Source organism: Poecilia latipinna, unplaced genomic scaffold (genome assembly GCF_001443285.1).
Source record: "Poecilia latipinna isolate Pla-1442-1.1 unplaced genomic scaffold, P_latipinna-1.0 Scaffold3713, whole genome shotgun sequence".
Classification (NCBI taxonomy): Eukaryota; Metazoa; Chordata; class Actinopteri; order Cyprinodontiformes; family Poeciliidae; genus Poecilia; species Poecilia latipinna.
Window position 1 is genome coordinate 24,661 of NW_015116329.1, and position 14,834 is coordinate 39,494.

The 14,834-nt window shown below is 35.6% G+C and overlaps 2 protein-coding genes across 4 annotated transcripts; one reads left to right on the top strand and one right to left on the bottom strand.

The window, feature by feature from the left end:
• The first annotated feature begins 2,309 nt into the window (after positions 1-2,309).
• LOC106941518 (protein lifeguard 1) lies at positions 2,310-6,986 on the top strand. Of its 2 annotated transcripts, XM_015024571.1 has the most exons (6): positions 2,310-2,466; positions 3,490-3,749; positions 4,470-4,670; positions 4,782-4,910; positions 5,782-5,925; positions 6,624-6,986. In XM_015024571.1, the coding sequence occupies exons 2-6, from the start codon at positions 3,495-3,497 to the stop codon at positions 6,756-6,758; spliced, it is 864 nt and encodes a 287-aa protein (XP_014880057.1). In that variant the 5' UTR covers positions 2,310-2,466; positions 3,490-3,494; the 3' UTR covers positions 6,759-6,986. The 2 variants fall into 2 exon arrangements, with proteins under 2 accessions (XP_014880057.1, XP_014880056.1); XM_015024570.1 differs by lacking the exon at positions 2,310-2,466 and having other exon boundaries at positions 2,527-3,749.
• LOC106941517 (poly [ADP-ribose] polymerase 2-like) lies at positions 5,651-14,631 on the bottom strand. 2 transcript variants are annotated; one of them, XM_015024569.1, is made up of 11 exons: positions 14,440-14,631; positions 14,211-14,349; positions 14,066-14,129; positions 13,361-13,495; positions 10,846-10,973; positions 10,334-10,433; positions 9,318-9,416; positions 9,056-9,180; positions 8,114-8,230; positions 6,594-6,743; positions 5,651-5,922 (listed from the first exon to the last, which is right to left on the bottom strand). In XM_015024569.1, exons 1-10 carry the CDS (start codon positions 14,582-14,584, stop codon positions 6,737-6,739), a joined length of 1,059 nt encoding a protein of 352 aa, XP_014880055.1. In that variant the 5' UTR covers positions 14,585-14,631; the 3' UTR covers positions 5,651-5,922; positions 6,594-6,736. The 2 variants fall into 2 exon arrangements, with proteins under 2 accessions (XP_014880055.1, XP_014880054.1); XM_015024568.1 differs by lacking the exons at positions 5,651-5,922; positions 6,594-6,743 and having other exon boundaries at positions 7,706-8,230; positions 14,440-14,630.
• Between the last annotated feature and the right edge of the window lie 203 nt (positions 14,632-14,834).

Below are 14,834 nucleotides of genomic sequence, written 5' to 3' on the forward strand. Positions count from 1 at the left end.
GGAAAATACGGTACATCAATTTTATTGGTTTTAACCAAAAATTCTAATACTATGATTCCGTTCTTGTGTTATTTCAACTTTATTCTTGTGCCACTTTATTTTTTATAATTTTATGACTTTATTCTCATAATATTTTGACTTTATTCCTGTAATTTTTCTTTTTTTCTTAGCATGGCCCCAATACTCTGCCGTATTAGTAATCGTTGGCCCTTCTTGTTTACCAAACAGCTCAAACTCTGTCTGGATAGAGAGACATTAGGGTTTATGTCTGGACTTTGACTGGACCATTTTAACTTATGAATGTGCTTCTCTTTAAACCAGCGGTTCTAAACCCTGGTTCTCGGCACGTTCTGTGGACCGCCATGTTTCGCTGAGGGGTCGGTGTGTTCATGGTGATCTAGAATTAAATTTCTTTGGTCTCCCTCCATGTTTGTCAACAATAGCCAAGCATTTTGATTAACAGCTTCTAGGAACATGATTTGCCTCTGAAAGGTTTGTAGTTTTCAAACTGCAGATAGAATCTAAATGATAGTAAAAAAAAAAAAACACAATGCCATTGAAGAATCTGATGAGATGCGTTGGTGACATTTATAAAACTCGGCTCTTCGTTTGTTCGTTTCTAGTGAAAGATACCATCAGTCGGGTTATGGGAAGCCTGGGCTGCGTATATCTGCTTTGTGTTTGTTGTTGCTGTGTAGGTTTGCTCTGCAGCAGCTGTTTCGAGTCTACCCAACCACACAATGACCCTCAGCCATTTCCTCTTTGTGCTTTAATGTCAAGACCGAACTTTCAGTTTTACCCTTCCAGCTAACTAACTGCAGAGCATAAATCTATGGTTTGCTTTGTCTGTACAGATATGACCAAGAGGAAACCATGTTTTTGCAGACTTGCTAGTTGTTTTTAGGTTAACTCCTCCTTCCTGTTTCTAACAGTTGTTTATGACGATCATCAAACCCAGTCAGTGTCATAAGAGTCCAGCTAAAACCAGAAAACATCTAATATGCGAACTGACTGATCTTTCAAACAGAAAAGTCCAGATGTCGTCGCTTAGCATCAATTATAACTTCTGGTTTAGCATGCAAATATCTTCATACACTTGAAATAAGTAACTTTTCAGCAATATATAGGAGCTTGTTTTAAGTCCGTAATTTCTTAATATTGATTAAAAAAGTGCTCCACCAGCAGATTATTCCACTTTTAACATGGTAAATGTCTTGTTATAAATTAAATAATCTGCTAGATGAACTTGCTGTTTTTCATCAATATTAAGGAATTATTTACTTAAAACAAGCTCCTCTATTCCGCTGAAAAGTTACTTGCAAGTTGTTTTTTTTATAACTCCATACTTTTGAAATAAACTCATGATTTTTTTTTACAGATTATTAATCTATCCATCCATCGTCAGGTGACTGCTGCCTTTCTGCATTTTACTGGGCACTAAACGAGTTAATACATTTTAGATGCAATAATTTGATGAAATGTAAGTACTCCTTTCCCATTATATTATTGTCTTTATACAGTTGTCAGTATTGCTTTATTTAACATATATTTGAATGAATTTGCATGAGCAATTGTGACCTTGGGTGTGTAAAAAATTCAGACTTTAACAGCAGCAACAACTTTCTGAGTTTGCTTCTGCAACAGGAAAAGATTGCAAATCAACTGAAAAAGGAAACCGAGGGTAGATGTGTAATCTGATATCTGTGCCTGAGCCAAAGGAAGCAGAAAAACTGAAAAAAACTTTGATACAGTAGGAAAAGATGCATTTTAAAGTCTGTTGGCTGCTTTTTGTTTTGTTTATCTACTAGATCAATAACCATCAACAAACAGGAAGTTAAAAAAAATGTGTCAACCAAAGTTTATTTCAGCAATTAGTCAGCTCCATCCTAACTTTCAGTTTCTGTTTGAGTTCAGAACCAAAATCTGAGCTGTGACAACAAAATTACAACCAATTAATAATTTATCCTTAAAACGTATTCCTGGCTAAGCCAAGAGCGTCCCTACAGTTCCAGCCTCACTTCTCCAGATGTTTTAGATCTTTTTAAGATCTAAAACATCTTAGATCTTAAGCAAAATGCTTATGCTTAATCACATAAGCATTTTATGTGAATAAAAAGGCACAATTTTCTACAATTATCTTGCTTTAAATAAGAAAAAATGATGGCTGGGTAGATGGATACCACTTAGAGACGATGGTAAAGGTAATAAGTTCTGATAATACAAGGATTTTCCTCTTTATTTCCTTTTTTTATGCCTTTACAGATAAAAATCTCTGAAAGTCGCAACCTTCATGAATCTGTAGTCAGTGTGATGGCTGCCAGTCTTTTCTGAGTTAACATGGGGCGAGTCATCAGATCGAAACTGTTTGCATCACTTTAAAGAGACAGGAAGTCTCTTTAAAGAGAGTTTTATCATTTCCTCCTCAAACAGCAGAACCGCTTCAACCTGTGGAGCCGCTCAGAAGAGGTAAGAGGATCGGTTGTTTTTTTCTGAAACATTTTAAAATGCTGCAAAGTTTTACAGAGAAATCTCAAAGGGCAACTTAAACCACAAACTACATTAATTCCTCTGAGATTTCTCTTTGATAGAAACAAAAGGGGGAAAAGATGCAAAAATGATGGACAGTTTTAGTTCTATGTAACCCAAATTTAAGGATAAAACAGGTCTAAAAACTGAACATTTAGAAACATCTCTAGTGGAGACGAGGGGAAAAATGTGCAAATGGGAGATTGAGCCAAATAAATCTATTGAATTGGTTTTTTGTTTTTTTTTTATCTTCAGGTAAAATTCTCTTCTACAAAAATTATGTAGATAAACAAGATTACTCTTGTAACTAAGTCATTCTTTTCATTATATATATATTAAAGAATTATATATTGTTTTATTAAAAATAAACACTTATTATTATACTCCTTTACGATGCACACTAGCGAGTGGCTAACTTTGCTTAACTGAGATAAAAGTTAAGCAAAGTGTTTTTTTTATCCTTTTTTAACTTTAGTAAAAATGGATACAACACAAGAGACAGTAGAATAAATTAAAAAAATAATTTATTGTAGAATTAAAAGACATGTTGAACAAAAATGCCTGTTTTCAGCTGAAATTTATCACAATGGGACAATTTTAAATGAAACGTCCAAATTTAATGATGGGTGAAGGATTTTTAATTTACAAAATGCTTCTTTTGATGATAAACAGATGATTGCTTTCAGTTTAATTTACTGTAAATTTCTAAAAGCAGTGATTTCTTCCTGAAAGTTAAGAATGTAGCTACTGTCTTTCTAAATACGGTACATTTTGTTCAAATTCAGATTTATGGTTAATCAACAGAACTGAAAAACTGATTTTTGTCATAATTCTTCACAGCTCAAGTTTTACTTCTGTATTTCTTTTCCACATTGATGCAAAAGGAGAGTCCAGCCTAATCGACTCACTTCTGCTGGCAAACTACTTCTCCTTCACGTGAATCCATGAATCTTTCTGTTTCAGCCAAGATGGCCGACCAAAGAGAGCCGCTCATACCTAAACCGCCTCCAGGCGCGTCTTCGCCTCCGCCGTATTCCTACCACGACCAGCCGCCTCCAGCTTACTCCGCGGCCCCGGTCGGGTACGGTCCGTGCCAAAGTGAGGCCGTCGTCAGCGGATACCAGTCTTTCCAAGACATAAACCCAGAGATCGCATCGGACACGACTATCTCTGTGTCGTTGTCGTTTGATGACGAAACCGTGAGGAGAGGTTTTGCTAGAAAGGTTTGTCTCCACTCAAATGTTTAATTATTAAACTGCAAAAACTCAAAATCCTACCAAGTTTTTTGGGTCTAGTTTCTATTGCAATATCTGAGTACACTTGAAATAAATAAAACTACTTACAAGTAACTTTTCAGCAAGATGCAGGAGCTTGTTTTAAGTCAATAATTCCTTAATATTGATATAAAAAAGTACTAGTTACATTTCACTTAAAACACGAGTAAAATGTCTTTCTATAAGTGAAATAATCTGCAAATGGAACTAGTTCTTTTTAGATTAACCGATTAAAGTAATATTGACATTTAATGTCGTCTTTGGGCCAAAAATAAGTTTCTACCATTTATGTAAAATGTGTGTCTATTATTCTGAGATGTGTGAGAACATAATTCCTCTCTTTTCAAAGGAGAAAATAAATCCTTTTAGAAACCACAGAATTAACCAATCATCTTGAGATTCAAGTCGCTCAATCATACCATCACACATTTGGTCTTTATTTACCAAAGTTATGGTAAATAAAGACTAAAGTTTCATTTATTTTCAAATCAACGGTTTACGGGATGTCGCTTGTGCGACAGATTTACGGGCGTACCAGAAACGCAACACAAAGGTTCCGGCTCAGGTGCGTAGAAAATTAATTGCGTTAAAATCTATGTAGTCAATAAATCGAAATGAATGCGGTAAACTCCCAGCCCTAATACAAACGTCTCTTACTTTCTCCTGCAGGTGTTTAGCATCCTGACGCTCCAGCTGCTGTTCACCTTTAGCGTCGTCTGCGTGTTCACCTTCTCCAGCGTCGTGAAGGAGGCCGTGCAGAACAACTTGTGGGCCTACCTCAGCTCCTTCATCGTCTTCATCGTGGTGGCCTTCACCCTCAGCTGCTGTCGGTCCTTCAGCCGGCGTCACCCCTGGAACCTCGTGGGGCTGGTGGGCATATTTCTCTCGGAGCAAACTAACTAAATAAATAGGTCAAACAGTAAAGCTGCAAAGCAAACACAACAAGCAAGGTGTGTTATGAAGTGAATTTTGTGGCTGCAGGTTATCGTCACCCTAAGTCTGTCTTACATGGTGGGGACCGTCGCCTCCTTCCACAACACCACCGCTGTCGTCATCACCATGGCGGTGACGCTGGTCATCTCTCTTGCCATTATCGTCTTCGCATCACAGGTTAGCGGTGCTTTTTCATTCAAAAATGCCCTAAATAAGGAAAATTATTATTCATAATATTGATTTGAGGTCCGTTTAAGGCCTATTTAGAATGCTGCTAGTTTTTCAGTTGGGATTTGCTGGGGTTGCTAGGTAACGGGCTGGGCTTCGCTGGTGTTGCTAGGGAACGGCGCAGCGCCCGCTGATTTGTGTCGCTATATTCCGGAGGTTTTTTAAACCTTGACTTATCGCCAGATTTTTTTATCGCCAGATTTTATCGCCAGGCTGTTTTTAGAAAGCAGTTGAAACACAAATGGAAGCACAAAATGATATATTTTTTAATAATACATCCCTGTAAAATGAACCAAAATACTGATGGATAGGATGCACAAATCAAGCTAATAATACACAAAGCTTATCATATAGACATTTAGCAACTTCATTTATTAGGTGTAATTAAGTTTTTAAAACGTGATTGATTGATTTATTGATTGGTAAAATGTATGTTGTTGGTTATTTTAGGTTGGATTTTAAAATAAGAGGATTTGGTTGCAGCTTCCTTGAATGGAAATTGAATAGAACAGATAAACCAACAGCAAAATGGAATCACACAAAAATAAAAAAATACAAAAACAATGAAATAAGAGTAAGAAACAGTACATTAAGGGAAGATTTGTAACATAAGACTGTAATAATTTAATTATTAAAAACAGATTAAAGAAAAGTGCAATTGAAAAAACATAATTAAAAAAAATAATTAAAAAAAACAATCATATATCCCTTTAATCAACATCGATTGCCAGTTTTCAGATCCTGGTTTGCATCCAGCAGCACTAAACTTCACTGAAGCATCTGACTGAGCTTCCTGGGTGTCCTTCTGTTCTGTTTTCAGACTCGTTATGATTTCACTATCTATTACGGTGTCCTATTGATCATGGCTGTAGATGTCATCATGTTTGGGTTCATCTGCACCTTCTACTACTCCCATGTCGCCAGCATCATTTATGGGTGTCTTGGAGCGCTGCTGTATTCTCTGGTAAGAGCAGGGAATTTTACATACAAGACAATCAGAACATTTATGTATTTATTTATAAAATTTTATCCCTTATGGCACTCCATACTTTCAAATACATGATACTTACACAGAACCTGCAAGTGATGTTTAAACAATTTACAGGTTATTTTCTTGTAATGTATAGACATAAATAAACATAAATTAAATTACTTTTCTAAAACTGAAAGGTTACTTTCCAAATCCTTGACAAAGTACGTGTGACATTAACAAAACTCTGCTTAGGTTGCTGGCGTTGCCAGGTAACGGATTAGGACTGGGCTGGGGTTGCTAGGTAACGGCGCAGTGCTTTTAGATTGTGGCTTAACAGTTGGGAGGTTCTCCAAAAAAGTTAACATACTCTGCATAAAAAATGGCTGGGTGTTTTTTTTTTTTTTTTTTTTATCTCTTAGGCCGCTTTTAGAAACAATAGAGACCAAAATTGAAGTATAAAAACGTCCAAAATGTGAATTTTTCATAACTGGTCCCCTTTAAATAACAGTCATGGTTATGAATAGGAGTGAGAAATCTCACAAAACTCACAGCCAGGAAAAAGGGAAACATTATTAATATCTCCAGTGACTCTAGGAATGCTGTTTGCATAAATAAGGAAAGTGTTTTTATAATAAAGGTGCGGTTCTCTAATTTTTCACCCTGCTTAACTCTTTCCCTTTCTGGCTCAGTTCCTGCTGGTCGACTGTCAGCTGATGATGGGAAAGATGAGCTACCGGCTGAATCCGGAGGAATACGTCAACGCTGCTCTCACCATCTACCTGGACATAATCCTCATCTTCCTCTACCTGCTGGGGAGGAGGTGATGCTGTGTAAAAACACTACCTAAACTGAAATAACAAGCATTATAATGTATATAACTCAGCAGAACAATACAATTTTCCCAGTTTTTTTATTTACACCAAGAAATAAACATCACAATTGATTATTTTGCATTGTTATGCTGTATTTTATTGCATCCATATTGTCTAGAGCAGTTCTTTACTGCATTTTATCACAGAGGTTACATGTGTTTTAGAGAATGAGCAAAAAAAAACAAAAAAAAACAAAACAAAGGTAATAAACTGTTTTTATTATAAGCAGGATAATCCCACAAAGAAAAACATGAATGAAATATAGTGCAAACGCTTTTTTTTTTTTTTCTTCATCTCAGGCAGCATTTGTCATGTGTAATACACCCAAAGTTTAGCTCTACTGAACAGGAAGTAACTTTGAAATAATTTAGTCGGCTGCAGCAGCACGGAAATATGATAAGAAGTTTTACAATCGACTCTTTTACATCCAAACTGAGCTTTTAATAATCAGATCTGTCAGCTTTAAGGCTTTTGGTCATTTTTAGAGCAGAAAGGCTCCAAATGTTGTAATCATTTAAAGCCTTTAAATGATTTAAAGAGGCACTGATGGGCTTCCTTATATAAAACAACATCTTACCAATTATTTTTGGTCTGTTTTCTAATGTAAATATCTTAGCACACAAAGCTAACTTATAACTTTTCAACAAGATATAGGAGCTGGTTCAGAGTCAATAATTCCATAATTTTGATAATAGGTCCACTTACAGATTATTCCAATTATGGCAAAACATTTTGCCAGTGTTATAAGTGAAATAATCTTTAAGGCGAATTATTTTTTCATTAATATTGAAGAATTATTGACTCTAAACAAGCTTCTTTATCTTGCTGAAAAGTTATTCTGTTGGTTTTGTCTTATTTGAATCGTACTAAAATGTTTGCACTAAAAAACTAGGCAAAAATAAAGTTTTAGAAGTTTGTTTGATTTAAATCTTTCATTTACTTCAATAGGAAGTTGTGGCTTTCATAATATCAGGTTGAGCATCTGACCAAAGTGTTGATCAGGAAATAATGTCACTAAATATTTTGTGTATAAAAATGTAAGACTGGTTGAAATATAAATGAATTAAAATTTTGAGAAACAGCGTTTTAAAAATGCTGCCACATTATTCTCCAATCGGTTGACCAAGTAGATTTTTATGAGTTGACAAAAACTTCTGAAATCTGCCTAGCAACAGGAGTGTCTTCAAATCTCCAAACCCACAGTAGAATAGTAAGATTTCCCCAACAGGGCAGCGATCCAGACTGGACCAGGTCGGACTGGTTTTCACCAGAGAGAGGAGTAGTTAAACTGGATCCGCAGCAGGTACCTCATCCGGGTCTGAGCCGGGTTGTAAACGATGAACTCGTTGTAGAGCAGAGAGTAGCCGTTGGGGTTTGAAACCCCGGTTTTAACACCGGGACCCATCGGAACCGTCGCTCCGTTCCTGAGGGAGAAAAAAAATACAGATAAGGAGTCAGAGGTCATTGGTTTAGACACATTGCATTTACGTTTTTATACTTAATAATTACGTTGTTTTACTTGTATAGAAAAAAAATGAAGTTGTCATCTTTGGACCTAGAGAGGAACAATCTAGAGTCAGTGTGCAGCTTGAATTACTACAGCTAGAAACTACAAATCAGGTTGGATTCTGACCTGAACCTTCAGAGCAACATAAAGACGGTTACAAAGTCGGCCTTTTATCACCTGAAGAACATCTCTTTAAAATACTGTTAGTTTATAAATCATTGAACAGTTTAGCACCACAATACATTAAAGATCTGCTGTTGTCATAGCAACCTTCCAGACCTCTCAGGTCTTCTGGTTCTGCTCTGTGTCTCCAGAACCAAACATGGAGAAGCAGGATTCAGCTTCTATGCCCCACAAATCCTGAACAAACTTCCAGAAAAATGTAAAATACCCGTAACACTGATTTCTTTTAAATCAAAGCTGTTTAGAGTTCTTTTTTAAACATAATAAATGAAACATTGATCAACATTTTTGATGTGAAACGAAAACCAGTAATGTTTCTTACTGGTTTTCTCAATTGCTGACCATATGATGGTTTGTCTGACTTTGTGTTTTTCTGTTTTTATGACGTAAAGCACTTTGAACTGCCTTGTTGCTGAAATGTGCTGCACAGATAAACTTGTTTAACTTCACTGATACTTTTGAAGCGCTTTAACTCAAACAACATAAAATGTAATAGACTGTAAATTTCTTTGCTTGATGGCAGATTTTAAGTTAAGTGTGGAGATGTGACGAGACTAACAGCGTGACGGCGTTTTTCGGGTCTGGTCCGGTCAGACCCAGGCCCTTGGTGCTGTGTTTTCCTGCAGGCAGCTTATGGGCCTCATAGTTGGCGTCCAGCAGCTCGTTACTGTCCCCTAAAGCCACCTGCAGACAAACATGTTGATACATATGACAGAGCTGGGTGCAAAATGTGGGCAAAGCAACCAAAATGAAGTAAGGCTCAACAAATAAACATCAAAACCGTTTTGAAGTACAAATCTTCTGAAAACACGTTTTCTCACCTCACTCAGCAGCAGCAGTCCAACATGGTGGCTCTGGTTGGCAAAACAGTAGTTGGCACTTTTTGACGACATATCTGCGAAGTAAATACCTTTACCAAACTGAAAGAGAATAAGCAGAAGGTCGAGTTATTTTTATGTTTTATAATAAAGTTAAAACTTAAGATGGGGAAAAAAGCCGCAAAGTGTCTTTATGTCTTCCAGAGAGGTGGAGAAAACCTAGATCCATTTACAAATAATTTTATTATATATATATATTCAACAGAAAATGCATTTTTCATTTATTTTCTATATTTTTCTGACCTCTCTGTGCTTTTATTGTTTGAAAAGCTAAAATCTTGCCTAAGTTTGGTTTTCTGCAAGTTTTAAACACAGGATTAAAGGTTGAAATTCCCCTAAAATATGTCTGCACTGTAAAAAAAAAAAAAAAAAGGTCTCTAATTTATGGTAAAATAGAATTTTACAGTGTAAATACGGCAAAATCCGTATTTACTCTGTAAAATTCTGCCAGAATTTTACCGTATTTATATGGTAGAACAGCTGCCGGTATTTTACCATAAATTAGAGACATTTTTTTTCTTTTTATAGTTTGGCACAACTGGAAAAAAATTTTTAACTTTTGAAATGCAAATAATTTAAAGTGAAAGTAAATAATATGTTATATAATGTATGTGTCAGGAAAACCACTGTGAATGTTTTGGAAGGAAACACTGGAGAAAGAACAGAACATTTAAACAACAGAATATATAATAAAGTCTGGAAATACAAATATTTGTGTTAACACTTTTTATTTTTATTTTCCATATAATACTAAATTAAAACCAGATTTTTTTTAGGAATCATAAAATTCAGAAAACATGGAGAAATTCTGACAAAAAAGCCAAAATAGTTTATATTTAATGAGGTTTTTGAGCTCAGATTATTGTGATATGAATAATTCTGTAAAATACTGTTTTAAAACAGGGAAAAAAGCTCAAAATGAATGCATGTGTGTGTGTGTGAAAGCCTCCCCTTCGTACCATGTATCCGGTGACGGGGGCCTCCGGCGGCGCCACTCGGAGCCCCTTACTGAGGATCCCGACCCAGTTGGACAGACGGGAGCCGTGCCACAGCAGAGTCCTGGTGAAAACAGAGCAACACATGAACACAGGGATGGAAAAACCCAACATGAGCACCGCAAAAACACAAAACCTAACAACTGTTTTCTAATGTTTCTAGTGCAAATATCTTAGTATACTGGAAATAAGATGAAAGTAACTTCAGCAAGAGTTAGGAGTTTGTTTTAAGTAAATAACTGATGAAAAAGTTCCGGTTCCACTTACAGATTATTTCACTTGTAACTTGGGAAAATGTCTTGTTATAATTGAGAATAGCTAGAACTTTTTCATCAATATTAAGGAATTATTGATTTCACTTGTAAGTTAGTTTTGTTTTACTTCAACTATGCTTGAAACTAAATAAATAAACTTGGTCATATTTTGTGTTTTTGCAGTGTGGAGCAGAGGGAGCCACCGGTTCTGGCTCGACCCACCTGTTGTGTAAATGAGACAGGAAGTTGTCGCTCTCGCCGCCCCGGTCCACTGAGAAGACGTCCAGGACCTTCATGGTGTAGTCGGAGTGAGTGGGAGCGTGAGTGGACTGCAGGTACCGTTCTATCACCTTTACACAAAGACAGGAGGACAGAAATTACATTCATTTCATCAGTTAATCAAAGATTTGGTTCTTGGAAAACATGGAATTTTTTTCACCATTGTCTGTTCGCTTAAGGCGGCCATCTTGTTTTACAAGCGGGTTTTTGCAGCTTCAGTTTATTTGGACTTTAAATTTAGCTAAACTCTACAATGACATATCAGGGCCAGGCTTAAGCATATCAATACTTTTATTATCACAATAATTATTGAGATAAACAATAATATTGTTTTTTGACCATATTCAAACAATGTATGAACAATAATAACGCTTTCAAATAAACTTTAATTTTGTATTAAACACACCACACTGAATTACAACAGGAAGACTGGAAGATATTCTAAATATCCAAAATAAAATACAAAATAATAAATGAAAATCAAACACAACCAAAACAATAAATAAAATGCATTATGAAGTCTCAGATTTTATTTTTTAAGTCATTTCGCCCAGCCATAATTTCTATGTTTGCCAAATAAATATGGAAGAACAAATCTAAAATAAACAAGATCCTCCTTCTCTTCCTATATTTTCTACAATAAATAACAGATGTGAGGAATAAAAGCCTCGTCACGGTCCTAAAACTAATTTCTTTCCACTTCCTGTCAAAGTCTGGAGTCAAGAAAACCACATTTTCGCTCCTCATTCTTTGAAGACTGGAAGAAAATGCCACAAAAAGTCTGTGGTTGCACCATTTAAAGTCAAGTAAAGAGATTATATTTTTGCTTGAGTTTTAAAGACTTGATTTTGAGTCTCTTCGGTCAATAAAAATCCTCCAAACAATGAGCTCCGACACACAGCAAACAGATCGTTAAGTAGTTCTTTTACAGGATTTTTTTACACAGCCTCGTCACTGCACAATTAATAACCTTTACAATACGTATAAATATTTTATAGGGCAGGGAATTATGGTTGGATTATTCTTGGAGAAAAAAAGTAAGAAAAAAAGATTAATCTCTGAATGTGACTGCACTAAAATCGTGTTATAACTTATATTACCTAATTTTTTCAAAGAGTTGTTGATCCTGATGGCTATGAGCAGGAAGGATCTCCTGCAGCAGTCTGTGTTACAGAGACTCTGAAGAAGCTTCTGACTGAAGACAATGTGTTGTTGTATCACCGTCTCATGAAAAGGGTGCTCCGGGTTGGCTGTAATGTTCTTTATTTTTATATTTGTATGTTTTTGAATGAAATAAATATAATTTTCCCTCTAAAATATGATGACTTAGAACAGAAATATTTGTTGCTAACATCAGAAGTTTCTTTTAGTTTGTCTGTAAATAAGGTGGGAGCAGATTACTTTCTAAAACTGATTTTTATATTTCATGAAATAAGAAATCTATTGGTATTCTATCTTAATCAATACAAAAATTGGTAATGAATGCATTAAATTTTATTTAGATCATTTAGATTCAGCTATCAATTAATAAAAGAAACATATTAAACAGTTGAACGTGGGACTTTATCAAGCAATGAATCATTTGAATTAAAATGATCATTTTAGATGTTAACGAGTTAATTACATGGATTTTAATGCAATTAATTGCCTTTTTTTATACAAAGAAAAATCCTGAGTAGGAACTTTTGTGTTGTGTTTCTGGTACACCCATTAATCTGATGCACAGGCGACATCCATAAACAAGAGCGATGGACAACAAAACCGCTTTTCTCGGCCCACTGGACGTTAATTTTTGCTTCAAAAAACGATCTGACTGGGTGCTGGTAAATACTTTATGATGTTCAAGTTGTCCTAAAATAAGTTAGCCAATCAGCGAAGCCATTAAAGTCTAAAATAGCATCTCAATGCTAAATATGGTGCAGTTAGCAAAGTCTACGCTAAAGTCAACGTCCACAGTTCACATTTCTAAAAAATAAGTTTTTTAAAAAATTGCACTTTACATCATTCTGATGGTTGAATTACCGAAATAACATTAAAAACAACAGAGCTCATGTGACTTTTTATTAAATTATTTAGCACCAAAAAGGGATTTCGAATTGAAAATGTTGCTTATTTTGTTAAAATGTGGTTTCGATTAAAATACGATTAATTTATTACAGATCCTAAATTAATTTGATGACAAATTTTAATCAAGTCCCACCACTAATCATATTATATAAATATAACTGACTGGTTATAAGCTGTGCAGCAAGTCAATTGCTTTTTACTACAGCAGCGTTAGCTCCCCCTGCTGGCCACAATGGGAATATATACAGCACATTTAGAAAATGAGAAGAAAAGTTATTATAAAGTAACAAATTCAAGTTAAATTTAATTTAGTCAACAGGTAAAATAAATATTTAAAAGCTCATTTATTCATCAGATTTTGACGATCTTGTAATTATTGAACTTAACCAACCTTGAACTCGTGGCTGCTTTGGTCCAGAGGCTCCAGTTGGCACTGCAGGGCGTGATACTGTCTGTCCAAAGGATGCTCGTCACTGTCTGCATTGGACTCGGCCACTTTCACTGCAATCTGGATGTCACTCAGCGCCTGGAAAGAAAAATATTAGACAACATGATTAGGGACGCACCGATCCACTTTCCTCACCTCTGATACCGATATCTTAGAGCTTGTTTTAAGTAAATAATTCTTTGGTATTATTTTTTTAAATGTGCTAATTTATTATTTCACTTATAACATGGGAAAAATATATTGTTAAGTGAAATAATCTGAAATAATTTGTTGAGTCAGAGCAATTAGGACAATAAAAGCAAGAATAAAATAAATAATAAAGAAACTGAAACTTACAAAAAACAACAGGTTGACTATTTTGGTCAAACATATAAAAAATAAACGAAAGTGCAATTAGAAATTCTAAACATAATGTAAAATAAATAATAACGCTTGATGTCGCTCAGAGCACAAATCATAGAATCAGACTGAATAGATCCATCCTTATGGATTCTAGATCAGTGACATATTGTCAGTAATCTAGAACATTTTTCAATGTCAGGGCCTCAGATATTAATATCGGATCGATCTCTATAAATGATGTATGGATTTATAGACTGGTGGAACTTTGAGGTGCTGAGAAAGAAAAACAAATCTGAAATATTTTACCTCCAACAGAGCAATTTTTTCCTTCAGTTCTTCTTCTGTGCGAATCATTGGAGGCGTTTTTAACCTGGAAATTTACTTTCTTTTAATTTCCAAACATCAAAACAGACTAAATGTTTTCTTTGCAGGGTTATTTCATGCTTCTTACCCAAAGTCATGCGGGATCCGGGTGTAAAACTGGTTGCAGGCGTCCAGCAGCTCCTTATTGCTTCCCTTTTTCTTCAAGCATGACTCGATTCTCTTCAGGGCTTCATATCCTGCACGGATCTGCTCCGAGGTCAGCTTTCCTGCAGGTAGGAACACAAACAGTGCTTAACAATCCATTCCGGTGCACTTTAAGACTGAGTTATTTATTTTTTCCCCTAAGTATGGCGCACCAAGGGGAGCTTTTCTGGTGTCGAACTTCATCTCCAGCACACACTCCTCCATGGCTCTGAGGTCACAGATGAGTTCGAGGAGCGACTGGAGCTTCGCGTCCAGCTTAGAGGGCTGTTTTCTGGGGGCGGCGTCCACTGCGGTCATGTTCTCCTCCTGGGAGAAAACAAAAAAAGGTTTGTTTTATATGTTTCAGACTGGCTTTGTCCCAGACTTTGTCATTTAAAGATGTTCTACTCAAATTTCCTAAATTAACAGGCCTTTGCATTCAGTTTACAATAAGAAATTTGGCAGATATTCTAATATTTCAGACTTAAAATATCAAAGCTGGAATAAAGTGATAGGAAAGACATAAGAAAGAAACGTAAGGATGAAAGGAATGACATAAAGGACAGAA